The 17518-nt window shown below is 59.8% G+C and overlaps 2 protein-coding genes across 2 annotated transcripts in view; one reads left to right on the forward strand and one right to left on the reverse strand.

Moving 5' to 3' along the window:
- Positions 1-13004, forward strand: FBXO41 (F-box protein 41). Its single transcript, XM_061993479.1, has 12 exons — positions 1-722; positions 2645-2873; positions 3823-3902; positions 3989-4290; positions 4564-4805; positions 5163-5278; positions 6041-6193; positions 8139-8234; positions 9746-9864; positions 10040-10198; positions 11289-11404; positions 12942-13004. Exons 1-12 carry the CDS (start codon positions 1-3, stop codon positions 13002-13004), a joined length of 2397 nt encoding a protein of 798 aa, XP_061849463.1.
- Positions 9326-17518, reverse strand: part of CCT7 (chaperonin containing TCP1 subunit 7) — a 25786-nt gene continuing 17593 nt past the window's right edge. Inside the window, exon 12 of the mRNA XM_061993481.1 lies at positions 9326-9410. Within this exon, the coding sequence (XP_061849465.1) occupies positions 9339-9410 (72 nt within the window). The 3' untranslated portion in view covers positions 9326-9338. The remainder of the gene's footprint in view (positions 9411-17518) is intronic.

Raw genomic sequence — 17518 nt, forward strand, 5'->3', positions numbered from 1 at the left:
ATGGCCTCGCTGGACCTGCCCTACCGCTGCCCTCGCTGCGGGGAGCACAAGCGCTTCCGCAGCCTGTCCTCGCTGCGGGCGCACCTGGAGTACAACCACACCTACGAGACCCTCTACGTCCTCTCCAAGACCAACAGCATCTGCGACGCCGCCGTCTTCCCCCTGGCCGCCGACGGGGCGCTGCTGACGCCGGCCGCCCGCCGCGATTACTTTGAGAGCACGTCCTTCCAGGGCAAGGACCAGCGCTTCTCCTGCGACCTCGTGCCGGCCGAGGAGCTGGAGCCGGCCCCGTCCTCCTCCCCTTCGCCCCGTTATGTCCACGAGATCGAGATCCCGCTGAGCGACATCTTCACGCGGGGCAAGGCCGTGGCGCAGGGCCCGGCGCCGCCGGCCGCCGTGGACTCGGCCTACGAGGAAGGTTTGGCCCGCTTGAAGATCAGGGCCTTTGAGAAGCTGGAGGTGGACAAGAGGCTGGAGAAGCTGACGGAGGAGGTGGAGCAGAAGATCGCCTCGCAGGTGGGACGGCTCCAGGTGGAGCTGGACCGCAAGAGCTTGGAGCTGGAGAAGGCCAAGCAGGAGAGCCTGAGGCTCAGCCAGGAGAAGCAGGAGCTGGAGGACAGGGCGTCGGAACTGTCCCGCCAGGTGGATGTGAGCGTGGAGATGTTGGCGTCCCTCAAGCAGGACCTGGTGCAGAAGGAGCAGGAGCTCACCCGCAAGCAACAGTGAGTCCTTTGCCTCTGTCTCTGTGCTGGCTGCAGGGTGGGGGGAAATCGGTCCCTGCTTCATCACCCAACATCACCATCGATGATTCAGACCAAGTGCTGGGGCACCAGCGCCTTGGCAACACCCATTCTCTGCAGCAATGGAGGACAGGGCAAGAGGAAACGGGCTGGAGCTGCCCCAGGGGAGGTTGAGATTGGAGCTGAGGCAGAACTGTTTCCCTGAGAGGGGTGTCAGCCCTGTGCCAGGCTGCCCAGGGAGCTGGGGGAGTGCCCAGCCCTGGAGGGACCCCAAAGCCGTGGTGCTGAGCTGCTGAGGGGTCAGTGCTGGGCTGGGCAGGGTGAGGGGAGAGATTTGACTCCAGGACCTTAAAAGTCCTTTCCAACCAAAACAATGATGTGCCACTTTCACTCTCCCCAGGACCAAAACATTCCCTGGGACAATTCCCAACCCTGCCAGCCCTGACCCGTTGTGCCCAGGGGAGGGGTTTTGCTCCCAGGCTCCGTTTGCTGTGCTGGGGATGTTTTTCCACGCAGTCCATGGGAAGCAGAGCGATGCAGGTGATAATCAGCAGCATCACCTTACACCAGAGCCACATTTGCCTTCCAAATGCCCGTGTCCCTTGCCAGGAGCCTCCCAGAGCAGTGCCAAGGAGCTCAGGGGCTCAGCCTGACAGTGGCAGGGAGGGGCATTAATTGGTAATTAAAGGGTAATTAATAACCAGCAGCAGGAATGATGTCACTATGGCTGTGTGTAGTCGGGTGTGCATGGCTGGGTGTGCATGGTCAGGTGTGCATGGCTGGGTGTGCACACAGGTGTGCACAGTCAGTCAGGGTCTGCACAGTTGGATGTACATTTAGGTGTGCACGGCTATGTGTACGTTGTTGGGTGTGCATGGATGGCTGTGCACAGTCAGGTGTCTGTAGTTGGGTGTGCAGGGCTGTGTGTGAACACCAGACAGAGGTGCTGAGCTGTGTTCGTGCCTCTGCAAGTGAAGGTGTGAGAGTGGTTGTGTGTGTGTGTGTGCACCATGGATGATGCAGGTGTTGATTGACAGCGGCTGAACAGGAGCCAGCAGCATGCCCAGGAGGGTGAGAAGGCCAAGGGCAGCCTGGCTGGGATCAGCACTGGGGTGGCAGCAGGAGCAGGGCAGGGATTGTCCCCTGTGCTGGGCCCTGGGGAGGCTGCAGCTCCAGGGCTGTGCTCAGTTCTGGGCCCCTCACTCACTGCCACAGGGACACTGAGGGGCTGCAGCGTGGCCAGAGCCGGGCACAGAGCTGGGGAAGGGGCTGGAGCACAAGGGGCTGGGGAGGGGCTGAGGGAATGGGGGTGTTGAGCCTGGAGAAGAGGAGGCTGAGGGGAGACAGGAGCACTCTGACACTCCCTCACAGGAGGCTGCAGGGAGCTGGAGGTTGGTTTCTGCTCCCAAGTAACAAGAGCGATAGAACAAGAAGAAATAGCCTCATTTTCCCCAGAGGAGGCTGAGGTTGGAGCTGAGGCAGAACTGTTTCCCTGAGAGGGGTGTCAGCCCCTGTGCCAGGCTGCCCAGGGAGCTGGGGGAGTGCCCAGCCCTGGAGGGATCCCAAAGCCGTGGAGCTGAGGTGCTGAGGGCCAGGGGTCAGTGCTGGGCTGGGCAGGGTGAGGGCATTGGTTAGGCTCAATGATCTGAAGGGTCTTCTCCAGCCCAATTGATTCTGTGGTCACCCCTAGAACAATGTGGCCACACACACAACATGGTCCCTGCTTTGCTCTGAACCAGGAGCCATCTGGGCTGGCACAACCCTAAATCAGGCTGTTAATGGAATGGTCTGGTTGCACACAAGCATCCTTGACCCCCAGCTATCCAGCTCTCAGGCAGGGATGGAGGTGCTTAGGGCTGGGTGTGAAAGGATGAGCTGTGACCCTCTCTGGTCCCTCCATGCAGGGAGGTGCTGCAGATCGACCAGTTCCTGAAGGAGACAGCAGCCCGCGAGGCCAACGCCAAGGTCCGGCTGCAGCACTTCATCGAGGAGCTGCTGGACCGGGCTGACAGGGCTGAGAAGCAGCTGCAGATCATCAGCAGCAGCTGTGGCACCACCCCCAACGGCAGCCTGGGCCGCTGCGGCACGCCGGGCACCAAGGCAGCCGGCCGGCCGGCACCTCCGCGGGCACAGGCACGGCACGGCGGCGGCTTCGCTGGTGGCTGCAAGGGGTTGGGCAGGGAGGTGTGGGGACCCCCAGCTCTCCTTCCCAGGGGGAAATGGAGAGTTGTAGGTGGGGGGATCCCAAAGAGAAGTTGCTTCTTGGTGGGCTTGTACTCCCATGGTGAGCACGGGGGTGATGCTGGAGATGGGGGTGATGCTGGAGATGGGGATGATGCTGGAGAGGGGGATGATGCTGGAGAGGGGGATGATGCTGGAGAGAGTGATGATGCTGGAGATGGGGCTGATGCTGGAGAGGGGGATGATGCTGGGGATGGGGGTGATGCTGGAGATGGGGATGATGCTGGGGATGGGGGATGATGCTGGAGATGGGAATGATGCTGGAGAAGGGGATGATGCTGGAGAGCATAGGGCTAATGCTGGAGATGGGAGTGATGCTGGAGATGGGAGTGATGCTGGGGATGGGGATGATGCTGGAGAGCATAGGGGTAATGCTGGAGATGGGAGTGATGCTGAAGATGGGGATGATGCTGGGGATGGGGGTGATGCTGGGGATGGGGGTGATGCTGGAGATGCACTTCTGCATCCTGCTTGAGGATGGCCTCACCTCAGAGTGCAGCTGCTGCTGGCTGGTTTACTGAGGTCATTAATGGCCTCAAGTTGCCCCAGGGGAGGCTGAGGTTGGAGCTGAGGCAGAACTGTTTCCCTGAGGGGGGGTGACAGCCCCTGTGCCAGGCTGCCCAGGGAGCTGGGGGAGTGCCCAGCCCTGGAGGGATCCCAAAGCCCTGGAGCTGAGGTGCTGAGGGCTGTGGGTCAGTGCTGGGCTGGGCAGGGTGAGGGGAGGGCTGGCACTGCAGCAGCTTCAAGGGCTTTTCCACCAGCCGGTTCTGTGACTCTACAATTGACCCTCTCTTGCACCACCACCATTTGTGTTTCACCATGCTGCCTCCTCTCCCCACAGAGAGACCGTCACCCGGGGCCAGGGGTGTCTGTGCACGGTCCCTACGGCGTGTCCAACCTCCGCTCCTCCTCCAGCACCGGGTGAGTCCCCCCCATCCTCTCCATCCCCCTCGGGTGAGGGGCTGCTGGGCAGGAGCCACCTCTGAGCATCCACATCCCACCCCCAGGGCCTCCAGCCGTGCCAAGGCCGTGTCGCAGAGCTCGGGCTGCTATGACAGCGACAGCGCGGAGCCGTGTCCCACCGACGACACGGCCGACGGGCAGCCCTACGCGGCACGGGACGGCGCCCGCGGCTCGGGGCTGCGCCGACAGGCCATCCAGAACTGGCACCGCCGGCCCTACCGCAACAGCACCGAGGGAGAGGAGGGAGACGTGTCCGACGTGGGCTCCCGCACCACCGAGTCAGAGGCCGAGGGCTGGGAGCAGGAGGCGCCGGGATGCGGAGCGGCACGGCCCGCGCGGCTGACGGGTGAGGCCGTGGGAGCACGGGGAGGCTGAAGGGTGGGGGATGGAGGTGGCTCCTGGGGTCTGCCGACCTGCCGTGAGGTGAGGGAGCGCTGGCACAGGCTGCCCAGGGAGGGTGTGGAGGCTCCTTCCTTGGAGGGCTTCAAAACACACCTGGACACGTTCCTGGGTGAGCTGATCTAGGTGGGAGCTGCTTGTGCAGGGGGTTGCGCTGGATGAGCTCTGCAGGTCCCTTCCAACCCCATCACGTTGTGGTTCTATGGTGGGTTTCCCACAGCCAGGACCGAGGGGGCCGGGGGTAAGGCGAGCCGGCTGGAGAGGGGCAGCCCAGGCCACTCCAGCGAGGTGATCAGCCCTGAGATCCTCAAGATGAGGGCAGCTCTCTTCTGCATCTTCACCTACCTGGACACCAAGACCCTGCTGCGAGCGGCTGAGGTGTGCAAGGACTGGAAGTTCGTGGCCAGGCACCCGGCGGTGTGGACGCGGGTGCTGCTGGAGAACGCCAGGGTGTCCTCCAAGGTACCAGGGCTGAGCACGGCCAGGGCACTGCCCTTTCCTCCAGAAGGGTGCAGGAGCTGGGCAAACACCTTGTGTCGGTTGCTGTGTCGTTGTGGTGGTGGGAATGTGGGTGCACACGGCTGTGTGCTCACTGTGGCGTGTTCACACGTGGGCAGCAGCTTGTGTGGTCTCTCCCCACCGTGATTTTGTGGCACATTCTTGTGTGACCTCGTCTGTGCATTGTCTTGTGTGTGTGTGTGAGTGCCTGTCTGCCTGGGGAGTGTGCACAGCTCTGCTCTAAGACAGCCAAGGATGGGTGGGTGATGTGGGGTGTGCTGAAGGTGTCCCACTCAGTGACAGCCACCCCTGTCCTCACAGTTCCTGGCCATGCTGTCTCAGTGGTGCACACAGATGCACTCCCTCACCCTCCAAAACCTCAAGCCACGCCAGCGAGGGAAGAAGGAGAGCAAGGAGGATTACATGAAGAGCACAAGGTGAGACCCACGTCCCTGGCACCCTCCTCTCACAGCTGGAGCCGCTGGTCCTCAGGGACAACGATGCTCCATGAGCCCAGTGTCTACTGATAGATGTTCATTGAACCACACAACCACTGCAGCTGTGAAAGCCCTTGAAGCTCCTGCAGTCCCAGCTCTCCCCTCACCCTGCCAAGCTCACCACTGACCCCTGGCCCTCAGCACCTCAGCTCCACAGCTTTGGGATCCCTCCAGGGATGGGGACTGCACCATGGCCCTGGGCAGCCTGGCACAGGGGTGACACCCCTCTCAGGGAACCAATTCTGCTTCAGCTCCAACCTCAACCTCCTCTGGGGAAAATGAGGCTATTTCTTCTTGTTCTATCGCTCTTGTTACTTGGGAGCAGAAACCAACCCCCAGCTCCCTGCAGCCTCCTGTCAGGGAGTGTCAGAGAGGGCTCCTGTGTCCCCTCAGGCTCCTCTTCTCCAGGCTCCACACCCCCATTCCCTCAGCCCCTGCCCAGCCCCTTGTGCTCCAGCCCCTTCCCCAGCTCTGTGCCCGGCTCTGGCCATGCTCCAGCCCCTCAGTGTCCCTGTGGCAGTGAGTGAGGGGCCCAGCACTGACACAGCCCTGGAGCTGCAGCCTCACACACCGGCTCCTGCTGTGGGTTCTGGGCATCCTGGAGCCACAGATCCCCATGGGACACGTCACCCTCAGTGCAGGGTGTCCATGGGGAGCGTGAGTGTGGGTGCCCATGCCTGATGCTGCCTCCATCCCTGGCAGGGGCTGCCTGGAAGCCGGGCTGGAGTCCCTGCTGAAGGCCACGGGCAGCAACCTGCTGATCCTCCGCATCTCTCACTGCCCCAACGTGCTGACGGACCGCTCGCTCTGGCTGGCCAGCTGCTACTGCCGGGCCCTGCAGGCTGTCACCTACAGGTGAGGCTGGCCACCAGCATCCCCTGTGGGTCTGTAGCTGGGAGAAGGCTGGGGACATCCATGCCGTGTGCTGGGGCTCCTCCGATGCCCATCCCCACTCCCTGTCAGAGTACAACCCCCCCGGCCCGGTGTGAAGGACCCACCTTTCCATGTCCCCAGCAGCATCCCCAGTGTCCCCAGTGCCAGCTGTCCTCCCAGCTCTCATCCTCTTCTGGCATCTTCCCATGCAGACATTTCCCTTCCAGCTCCATTCCCACTGTCCTGCTGCTGATCCCACCCCAGCTGGAGGCATCACCAGGGTCTTTGTGTGGGGACACTGCTTTATATTAGAGGAGGGTGAAGAAGACAAGCACCAACATGGTGCTCAGTGAGCTCCAACCTGACTGTCACCTCCTGATGAAGGGGAGAAGAGACCTCAAGGTCCCTGTGTCCTGGTAGGGAGGAACAGCCTGCCTGAGGATTGCTAACACCCAGCTTGGAGACCTTGCCCAAGGTCAAGGACGTGGGATTGGTCCTGGAGGAGGTCACAGATCCTGGAGAAGATCACTGGCTGCTCCTTGGTCTTGGTCACCTACCAAAGAGGCTCTGCTGAGGAGCCAGGGCATTCTTACCAAGGAACTGCTTCTCCTACACACTCAAGGAGGATGACCCTTGCCCTGCTGCATGCTGCAGATAATCCAGCCTTGGTATCACCTTCCACCCTCATCCAGCCCAGGATGGAGAGTCCTTCAGCTGGTAAAGCACACCCAGCCAAGCTCCTCTGTTTTGGACCAAGTGAGCTCAGACCCAGCTCTGATCTGGGAACCCCAGGCCATGAAGCATCCTGGTGCTGCTGGGTTTAGCCTAAAGACTCCTCCATCAGCCCTTCCAAGGGTGCCAAAGCGAGCCCAAGCTCCTGGCACATTGCTAACCTGTGACTCTGACTCATGCTCTAATTAACCCACCAAGCTCACAAGGGGCTCTTGGCAGCCTTGAGCTCAAGATGACACCCATCACTTATTTTTAGGCTTGCCTGAGGTTTTGAAGTAGGTTGTTTAGAGCCAGGAAGTGCAGCCTGGGTCTGGGGGAGGCAGCCTGGGGCAGTGGAACAGCATGGAACCTCTGCTTTGGGCTGGTGGCATCAGGGTGATGCTCTCTGACACCTCCCCTTCAGTGACTGGGTGCTGGCAGCTGATGGCATCAGCAAAGCTCCTCTGAGGCAGTGGCTCCAATTCTGGGTGGGCAGACAAGAGTGGCTGCAGCTAACCAGTGCTGTGGCTCATGATAAAGCCCAACCTCCACCACACCCCTCCACGAATCCAGCAGCATCCCATGAGCTCTGCTTTGATACCTCCCAAAACACCAAGGAGGAGACCCCAGGAAACCTCTGCAGCCCCCTCTGGCCATCAGCCACCTGCAGATGTGGTGGCACAACCACAGAGCTGGCACAGAGGCCGTGGGAGTTACCACCCATCAGCTGACACGTCCTGTCCTGGCACCTTCCCCATCCACGCTGGGCAGGTGGCAAGTGGAACCAGCCCAGGAGGATCTGCAGGGATGTTCTGTTTGCTCTGCAAGGGTACATGGCCTGGCAGTCTCAGCTCAGTCACTTGCCACCTTTGCATCTGGAGACTTCTCTCTTCACCACCAACCATCACCTTCAGCCACCAACCATCACCTTCAGCCACCAACCTCACATCAGCCTCACCTTCAGCCTCACTTTCTTCCATTTCTCTTGACACTGCACATCCACAGGCACAATTCCAGACTGAAATGCCTTCTGCTCTCCTGCATGGGCTGGTGGTGGGACTCTCTGTTTCATGGGCAGATCCTGGGTTATAGATAATGACCAGATTTGTACCTCCAGGTGCAGAGAGATGTAAGAGGAGGATGGAAGCCCAGACACAGCCCCCAGGGCGGCATCACTGTCAGAGGGGGCCACCACATGTTCTCTCTGTTGTTCCAGGAGCTCCACAGACCCTGTGGGTCATGAAGTCATCTGGGCCCTTGGAGCAGGTTGCAGAGACATCATCTCCCTCCAGGTTGCACCTCTGCACCCCTGGTAAGAGTCACCTCAGGGGGAGGCCAGGCTGAGCGAGAGGGACACGCTGGGCTGGAAGGAAATTGGGTGCCAGAGCCAGATTTGCTTGGGGGAGGAGGGTCCTCATGGGATGAGCAATCTCAGTGACCAGTTTGGGGAACTGGGGAGCTCAGCCTCATCCCTCCCTGGGTGTAGGCACCTCACTGCCAAGCTGGGAGTGTTTCCAGGGAGGTTGCTAACACCAGAGATGACGGGGGAGCTGTGATGGGTCTGGTAGGCAACACTGAACACCAAGCACTTGTCTGAGCTCCTCACTGCTCATGTAACTGCAGCCTTGAATCACAGAATCATTTTGGTTGGAAAAGACCTTTAAACTCATCAAGCCCCAGCCCTGCCCTCACCTTGCCCAGCCCAGCCCAGCACTACCCCATGGCCCTCAGCCCCATGGCTTTGGGATCCCTCCAGGGCTGGGCACTGCCCCAGCTCCCTGGGCAGCCTGGCACAGGGGTGACACCCCTCTCAGGGAAACAGTTCTGCCTCAGCTCCAGCCTCAACCTCCCCTGGGGCAGCTTGAGGCTGTTTGCTCTTGTCCTGTCATTCATCACTGGGGAGCAGAGCCCAACCCCCAGCTCCCTGCAGCCTCCTGTTGCAGAGAGTGATCAGGGATGTTTTTAAAGGGGTGTCAAGTGGTTGCTTAGGAAGAGAAGTGCAGCTGCCCTCTGGAAAAGCACTTGAGGGACATGAAGGTGCTGGTGGATCTGTGTCTCACAAAGTCTGGGTGGTCAGGCATTGACAGCTCACAGAGCAAGTCACTTGGCTCCTCACCTCCATGCCATGGGGCTGCCTCCTGGGCAGGTTGAGGGGCAGGTTCCCCTGGCTCAGGGGGCACAGGAATGTGTCCAGGTGGGGTTGGAAACCTCCTGAGAAGGAGCCTCCACAGCCTCCCTGGGCAGCCTGGGCCAGGGCTCCCTCCCTCAGCACCAAAGGACTTGCTCCTCCTGTGCCAGGGGCACTGCCTGTGTGCCAGCCTGTGCCTGGGCTAACAGGGGGTAACCCTGTCCTGCCACTGGACACTACAGAAAACAGTGTCACCCCATCCTGCTGACACCCACCTTTTAGGTGCTGTTAAGTGTTGTTGAGGTCCCTCCTCAGTCTTGTCTTCATCCAGAAGCTGGGTGTCAGTGGCTCCTTTCTTCCCTGGGGGAAACACGACAAGGCATGTGGGCTTTGCCTGAGCCAGAGGCCCAGCCTCCTGCTTCTGGTCCAATTACTGCAAGCAACAGAGTTCAGGGTGATTCAGACCTCCAAAGGTGGAGGGTTTGGGGCAGAGGGACTGCACTGAGTGCACAGACCTGCTCTACCCTGGCTGCAGCACAGCCTGGGCTGGTTGCTCAGGCAGAGACACCTCCCACCAGCATTACAACCCCAGGATTGGTGTGCTGGGAGAAGTCCCATCCTGGAAGCATTTATGGTTGGAGGTGAGCTTCTCTGGCAGCCCTCACACCCAGCTCTTTCCTTCTTGCTCTCCCCAGCCAGCAGCCCACTCGCTTCAGCAACCGCTGCCTGCAGATGATCGGGCGGTGCTGGCCGCACCTGCGGGCGCTGGGCATCGGGGGCGCCGGCTGCGGCGTCCAGGGACTCGCCTCCTTAGGTAGGCAGCTCTCCTGGAGGGGACAGGGAGGAGGGCAACCTGGCTGGAGGCAGGGGATGCCCCCAAGGAGATGCCCCATGGGAGTGGAGAAGCCCGTGCCGAGGGCTCTGGGTGCACAGGGCTGCTCGTCGGTGCCACCCCTTTGCCCTGATGGTGGGTGCCTCCATCCTTCCAGCTCGGAACTGCATGAGGCTTCAGGTCCTGGAGCTGGATCACATGGCAGAGATCAACCAGGAGGTTGCAGCAGAGGTGTGTCGAGAGGGGCTGAAGGGGCTGGAGATGCTGGTGCTGACCTCCACGCCGGTCACCCCCAAAGCCCTGCTGCACTTCAACAGTGAGTAGCAGCGCTGGGGGAGGGGGGCACGTAGCAGCATCCATTGACCAAAGGGCCACAGGCATCCAGATCCGTGAACCAGGCCTCTGCCTTCCAGACTCACCTGCAGGAACCCACTGCCAGCACTGGAAGGTGTTGGGGGCTCCATGGTGGAAGGTTGCTGAGAGGGAATCCAACAGCCTCCTTCCAAGGACAGGTTAAGGACAGCCTGACCTTGCCTCGGGCTGTAGGGCGGATGGAGACACTCCCTCCATGCTCCCCTTGGTGTAATCATAGAATCATTTTGCTTGGAAAAGACCTTTCACATCATCAAATCCAACCCCTGCCCTCACCCTGCCCAGCCCAGCACTACCCCATGGCCCTCAGCACCTCAGCCCCACGGCTTTGGGATCCCTCCAGGGCTGGGCACTCCCCCAGCTCCCTGGGCAGCCTGGCACAGGGGTGACACCCCTCTCAGGGAAACAGTTCTGCCTCAGCTCCAGCCTCAACCTCCCCTGAGCCCATTTCCTCTTGTCCCATCACTTGGGAGCAGAGACTGACCTCCACCTCACCACAACCCTCTATCAGGCAGCTGCAGGGAGTGCTCTTGTCTCCCCTCAGCCTCCTCTGCTCCAGATTAAACAACCCCAGGTCCCTCAGCTGCTCCTGATCAGGCTTGTTCTCTCAATGTCAGTGGCACACCCCAGGTTCACCCAGGTGTATCTGAGCTTGGAGTCACACGGCTCACTGAAGCCATTTGCCAGGATGGGAGCTCCTGGTTTTGAGGAGCCCATTCCTTGGTGGTCATGGCACACGTGGCTGTGGTTGGAGTTGCTGGAAACTCACCCCTCTGAGTGGAATAGCGAGGGATTCCCAAGGAAGCAGGAGGCTGATGATCTGGGGTAGGACAACCAGGGACTGTCTCATTAACCATTGTCCTGCCTACAGAGGCCTTGGCCACCAAAAAAGTGTCCCCATCCATCTTCAGGTGAGGTTCCTCCAAGTTCATAAGGTTTAGAGGAGAACTGGGTGGGTTTTAGGGTCCACCCTGGCTGTGGAGAAGCCTTCTGCCATGAGGTATGGGGAGGCCAGGCCGTGTCTCTGCCCCCAGGTGTGTGCCGGAACCTCAAGTCCATCGTGGTGCAGGTGGGCATCGTGGATTACTTCAAGGAGCCCCACAGCCCTGAAGCCAAGAAGATGTTTGAAGAAATGGTGAACAAGCTCCAGGTAAAGGATGCCACTGCCAGGTCACTCATGTGTCACCAATCTCCTCTCCTTGTAGGCACTGAGGACAATGTCTTGCCCACGGCTTCAGTCCTTCAGCAGGGAGCCTTTTAGCTCTCTGTTCTTCAGCCACACATCCCAGAGGCTCAGACAGGATCAGACATGCTGTGATTCGTTCCCATTGCTCTATCCAGGACTGATGGTCCGGGAGTTTCTGCCCTGGGGATAGGAAAGGGCCATTGCCTCCTTCACAGGGCCCTTCACTTGCTGAACACTCTCAAGTGATTCAAAATCTCCCCCTGGAAACAGGAGCAGGGCTCATTTTAGTTAGGCTGAGCTGCAGATCTGGTTTGGCTTGTGATGCTCAGCAGGGCTCGAGCTGTCCTTGACCTGTCCAGGGTCTCCAAAGCATCTGCATCCACATCCAAGGGGAAAAAGAGGTTCCTCTGTTTCACATCATCCTCTGGTTGGGCTCCCACAGAGGCCCAAGTGGAGACTCCCGTGAGATGCTGAGCAGGGCCCAGCACACAGACAGATGCTGACAGAGGCCCAGCACTGCAGCTGGAGGGGAAGGGATGGCTGATGGAGCTCCTGCTCCTCTGCCAAGCCCTGGCACGGCAACAGCAGCCAGACAGAGCCGTGGGCACCCCCAGGAGCCTTCAGACAGGAGCCATTTGGGCTGGGCTTTCCTGGCCTGGCCACCCACACCCCTGTGTGACAGTGTGTGCCTCACACTGCGACTGTCCTCTGGAAGCAGCAGACACCAAACCAAACCCAGAGCTGGCTGCAAGGGAGCAGGGTGGAGAGGCATTGAGCCAGTCCTGCAAGGGAGCAGAGTGGAGAGGCATTGAGCCAGTCCTGCAAGGGAGCAGGGTGGAGAGGCATTGAGCCAGTCCTGCAAGGGAGCAGGGTGGAGAGGCATTGAGCCAGTCCTGCAAGGGAGCAGGGTGGAGAGGCATTGAGGCAGTCCTGCAAGGAAGCCAAATCCCTGTGGGATGGCCAGAAAAGACCTTTAAACTGCTGAGTCCCAGCCCTGCCCTCACCCTGCCCAGCCCAGCACTACCCCACAGCCCTCAGCACCTCAGCCCCACGCCTTTGGGGTCCCTCCAGGGCTGGGCACTGCCCCAGCTCCCTGGGCAGCCTGGCACAGGGGCTGACACCCCTCTCAGGGAAACAGTTCTGCCTCAGCTCCAACCTCAACCTCCCCTGGGGTGATTTGAGGCTGTTTCCTCTTGTCCTTTCTCTGGTTACTTGGGAAAGGAGTCCAACCTCGCCCCAGCCACAGCCTCCTGTGGGGGGGTGTCAGAGGGCTCCTGTGTCCCCTCATCCTCTTCTCCAGGCTGGACACCCCCATTCCCTCAGCCCCTCCCCAGCCCCCTGTGCTCCAGCCCCCTCCCCAGCTCTGGCCCCGCTGCAGTGTGATGGAGGGATCAGGGCAGGCTCCTTCCCACGGTGGCAATTCCAGGTTGTCCTCTCCTGCCTCTGGCCCAACCCGTGCTGCCAGGCCCTGCACCGACCCCCCTCTCTGCTCCTCTTCCAGGCCCTGAGGAAGAGACCAGGCTTCTCCAAGATTTTACACATCAAAGTGGAAGGAGGCTGTTAGCCCTTCAGGGACACCACCAAGCACATTCCCTCCTGTGCCCCATGGAGCCAGCGGCCCCTCGGAACCGAACCCACGGCCCGGCGCCGGCCCATGCACAAAACAACCCCAAACTCTTGCAGGCCTTAGTGACTGGCAGCTGGTGCCCAGCCCTGGGGACAGCTCCTGGGCAAGAAGGTGCTACTTAAGGATATTTTTATGGCTGCCCAAAGAGGCAGAGCTCTGCTCTTTCCCGGGAGAGACAACGGCTTCAACCCCCCGCTGCGGCTGCTCATTGCCAAGGATCCTTCTCTGGGGAATGGCTTCTCTTCCCTCACATGCTGTCTCTGGGACGGGAGTTTTGGCTGTTTGGTGGGAGCTGAGGTGGCTCAGCCCATCCCTGTGGGCTCCCTGCAGAGTGCTGGGCTCAGCTGCCTCCCAGCTGGAGATGGGGTGGGATGGGGCCGTTCCTCCGGAGGAAATGGTGCTCAGCATCCCCGCAGGGCTTCTGCTCCTCCTGTCACTCGTTTAACAGAGGGGCACCCAAACCTGGCCTGGTGCTGCCCAGAAACCAGCAGCCACAACAGCCCAAGGTTGGCAGAGCTGCATCCCAGGGGGCTGTAGGAGCCAGAGGACACCGGGAAGGGATGGTGGCTCTTCCAGAGGATTCCAGCCTCATCTCCTCTCCACCCAAACCCTCCTGCCAAGGCAATAAACCATCCTCAGAATCCTCGTCCACCAGGAAACACGGGTCATGCTTCTGTCTCCACCAACATCCACCACCAGCTCAGGCTTCCTCCAGAGCCAGCTGTCCCATGGGGAGAGAGGGACTGGCGTGGGCCACCCGCCTCTGCCATCTCATCACCTTCCTGAGCAGCCTGAAGGAGAAACCGTGGCCAAATCATCCAGCAATCCACAGCTGCTGGTGAGAGCACCGACCCAACTGCCCCGGGACATCCCCTGTCTACAGCCACAGCCGGGTTTTGGACCTCTGCTTGGTTCCTTCTGGCTGGCCTCTGCCTGCAAGGACATCATCAGCCCCAAAACACCCTTCTTGTTCCAAAGGAAAAGGCTCTTGAAAGGCATCTGGTGGGGTCAGGCGTCTCCATCCTCCCCCCTTGGGTTTGAGCCTGAGGGTGCCCAGGCCATGGGGACACCCAGCGCAGCACTGCCAGCAGCAGGGACAGCCTGGCCTTACCCCCAGCCCCAGCAGCACCTGCTCGGGCACAACGTGCTCAGCTGAGAGGAAAAGCACATTTGAGGGTGTTTTGTCTTCTCTGCACCGTGGTTGGAGGTTTTGGTGTCTGCTGTGAGCTTCCTCCAGCCCTCCTGGGGTGATGGGCTGCCGTGGAGCATCCCCTCAGGAGGGAGAAGGCTGCAGACCCATCCTGGTACCACCTTCCTCATCTACAGCACGAGAGCCACAGACCTCAGCCGAGGGCTCCCAGCCCATGGGGACCCCAAGGACAGAAAGGAAGATTTGATTCCCAGTTGCTGAAGCTGGTGGTGGGCTGGAGGGAGCTCCTGAGTCTCCAACCCGAGAAGGCACCTCAGGAGGTCATTCCATCCACCCCTCGTCCCATCTACGCCGTCTCCTCCGAAACAGGGTAAGGTTTTTTGGCCATAACCCCTCTCCCTCCTTTGAAGCACCTCCAGCTTTCCAGGAGAAGGCTGTTCCCTGTATGCACAAAATGTGGGAGGCCCCCTCCCCTCAACAAAAACCCCCCACCTGGGAGAAACTACCACGTCCCACCACGTCCCTGTGGGCAGCGTCGGACGAGCTCCCCAGCACCGCTGGGGTCGAGCTTCACCCTGGGGGAGGCTGGGACACGTGTAATCCAGGGGCAAGAGGGGCAAAGGGTGCCCCAACCAGCAACAAACAACCCACCTCAATGTGTTTAGCAGCTTGTTAGCAATGCTAAACCCCCACCCTGGGGAAGCACCCAACCCCAACAGCCCACCAGTGTGGTCCCAGCTGAGCCATCCCCGCCCGAAATGGCTCAGAGACTTGTGGAGTTCCCTTGGAGAGCAAAGAAAGTGGAGTATTTATTTCTATAGAGAAAAAACAAAAAAGCTAGCAAGATTTTAAAGGAAAAGTTCTATACTCAGCATGTTTATGCACTCTGTGCTTCAAGACTATCGTGTTGGAGAGTCGTGTGTGAGGACTGAAGGTGGCTGCTCCAGGCCTGTGCCCGGCTCCCACGGGACGTGGGGAGGGGGAGTGATGGAAAGCAGAGGGAGATGTGGGGAACTCTTGGTGCATGGGGGTGGGTGATATCCCCATCCCCTCACTGCCACCAGAGTTTGGTAAGTCACAGCAGCACAAGCTCACCTGAGTTTGGGGCATTACTGAGACCAGACCAAACCAAACCAGACCGAACCATCTGCCTCCCCTTGGGGCATGCCCAAACCACCACGGGTTTACACAATGTCCTGCCATGACACAAGAGCTTGAGCAGCTTCCAGGGCTGGAAGACAGTGAGATTTCCCACCCTCATTTTGCTTGATGGGTCCCTTCCTCCTCCTCAGCTGGGGATGAAGGCGTCAGTGAGAGCCCTGTGTCTCCTCAGCCCTCCTGGTGCCTCCTAATTGCATGTTGTTAATGGCAAGGAGCTCATTAAGTGTTTCCTGCCCTGCAATGCCAGGTGCATGGTTTCCCTGCTGCTTTCCCTCCCCAGATCCCCCATCAGTGGCCCCATCCTCAGGCGATGCTGCCCGTGGGGATCACCACGTGGGTTTCCCTCGTGGAACGATGGAGATGCACCAAAAGATCAAATCCCCTGGGAATGCCTGGAAACCAGGAGGGAAGGGAGAGCTGCAGCCTGTGCTCAACCCTAGAGCAGACCCCAGAGAAGTCACTCTGCAGTGACAATCCCCAGGGTGCAGCAGCCTGGAGCAGGACCAGCAGCGTTCACTCGGGGTCACGGTGACAACCAGATCTGCCAGGGTTTGGGTGGATGGTGCTGCCTGGTTCCAGCTTCCCACAGGACCAAGGTTTGGGGCAGATTTATCCCTTTTCTAGTGGCTTTGCCCAAAGTTTCTCCATGGGCAAAGTCAGCAGCACCCTCCTCTGGCTTGGGTTTGGGTGCCAAGGAGGGATGTGGAGAGGAACATGAGCAGCAGAGGCAGCTCCAGGGGCAAATTCAGCCCAGATCTGTGGGTCTGTCTCCCATGTGTGTTGGGTTTTGCTGCTTTGCCTCCTCCCTCAACCCCTGCACCCCAACTTGGGGGTCCAGGGGAGAGGAAAAAGATCCCCCCTCAAGTTGGCTCCATCCAAAGAGGGTTTGAAACCTTTTCATCGAGCAAAAAAAGGTGAGAATAAACCACCCCACCTCTGTCTGTGTGTCACAGCCCCAGGGGCCACCTGAGGCACATCCTAATGGTCCTGGATCCTCCCAAAGGCTTGGAATTGGGTTAAAACAGAACAACAGAAAGGACAAAACCATTGAAAGTGTTGCTAAAGGCTCTTAAAGCAACTTTTAAAAGCTCTTAAAGCCCTCAGGGGTCACAGAGGAGCCCACCCAGGAGCCAGGGCATTGCTTGAGCCTCTCAGTTTGTGCTGAAAACCCACAGGTGGAGGGTGAAGGGAATCGATGTGGAATGATGAGATGCTTTAAAACAAAAGAAAACAAGCAAAAAAAGAGAGAAACAACCCCCCCAAAAAAGCAAAGAGATTTCAGCAGCTGCTTTGTTGGGTGTTGCTGCAAGGTGAGGGCTGTGAGGAAAGACCCTCCCCATGGCTGAGAGGTAAAACGATCCCTGCAGCAGGAGAAACGCTCCCTGAGGGGAAAAGCTGCTCCCAGACAGGAGGAAAATGTGTCCAAAGTGCCCGAAAGCAGCGAGGAGGGGAAAGGCTGCCGTGCTGCAGCCCGAGGGAAGCGCGGGGCGGGCCGGGCCGGTGCAATGGGGCGGGAGGGGGTGGGATCTGGGGAAGGGGGAGAGGTGAACGCACAGTTTGCTCCGAGATAATCAGAGGCCACAGCCCCCCCGAGGGGAGACAAATCCGTGCTGTAGGGCTGGGTGTTGAAAGGCTGAAAGGCGATGGCTGCTCTCCTGTGGCTGCTCCCCCGCCGGGGAGGGGGTGAGGGAGGCTGTGGGGGTTTGGGGGTACAGGGTGTGGGAGATGGGGTGAAGGGGGTGGCTGCTGCCCCGGGGGGAGCCCGTGTTTTTAGCACTTTGGTCGGTTACTCTCACCTGTAGACGCACTTTGATGTTGTTGCTTCGAAACTTTGCCGAGTGTAAACCATGTGTATTTAATGACTTACAGCCAAAAAATAGCCCAAAGCGCCGCGGCCAGGGCGGCTTCTGCCTCGGTGTGGAATAAAGGCTCTTTAAGAGATGGAGGTGGGGCTTTTCCTGGTCAGCTCCAGCACTAACCCAGTGAGACCACCCCTCCTCCTCCTCCTCCTCATCCCTGCAGGCACAGGTACAGAGACAGCATGGGGGGAGCAGCACAGGATGGTGCTGGGGAGCCCCCCGAGGCAAAGGGATCGAGAGAGATGCAGCTCTCCCCTCCCCACAGCCTCTGCTGAGGGAAA

This window comes from Colius striatus, chromosome 3 (assembly GCF_028858725.1).
Source record: "Colius striatus isolate bColStr4 chromosome 3, bColStr4.1.hap1, whole genome shotgun sequence".
Classification (NCBI taxonomy): domain Eukaryota; kingdom Metazoa; phylum Chordata; class Aves; order Coliiformes; family Coliidae; genus Colius; species Colius striatus.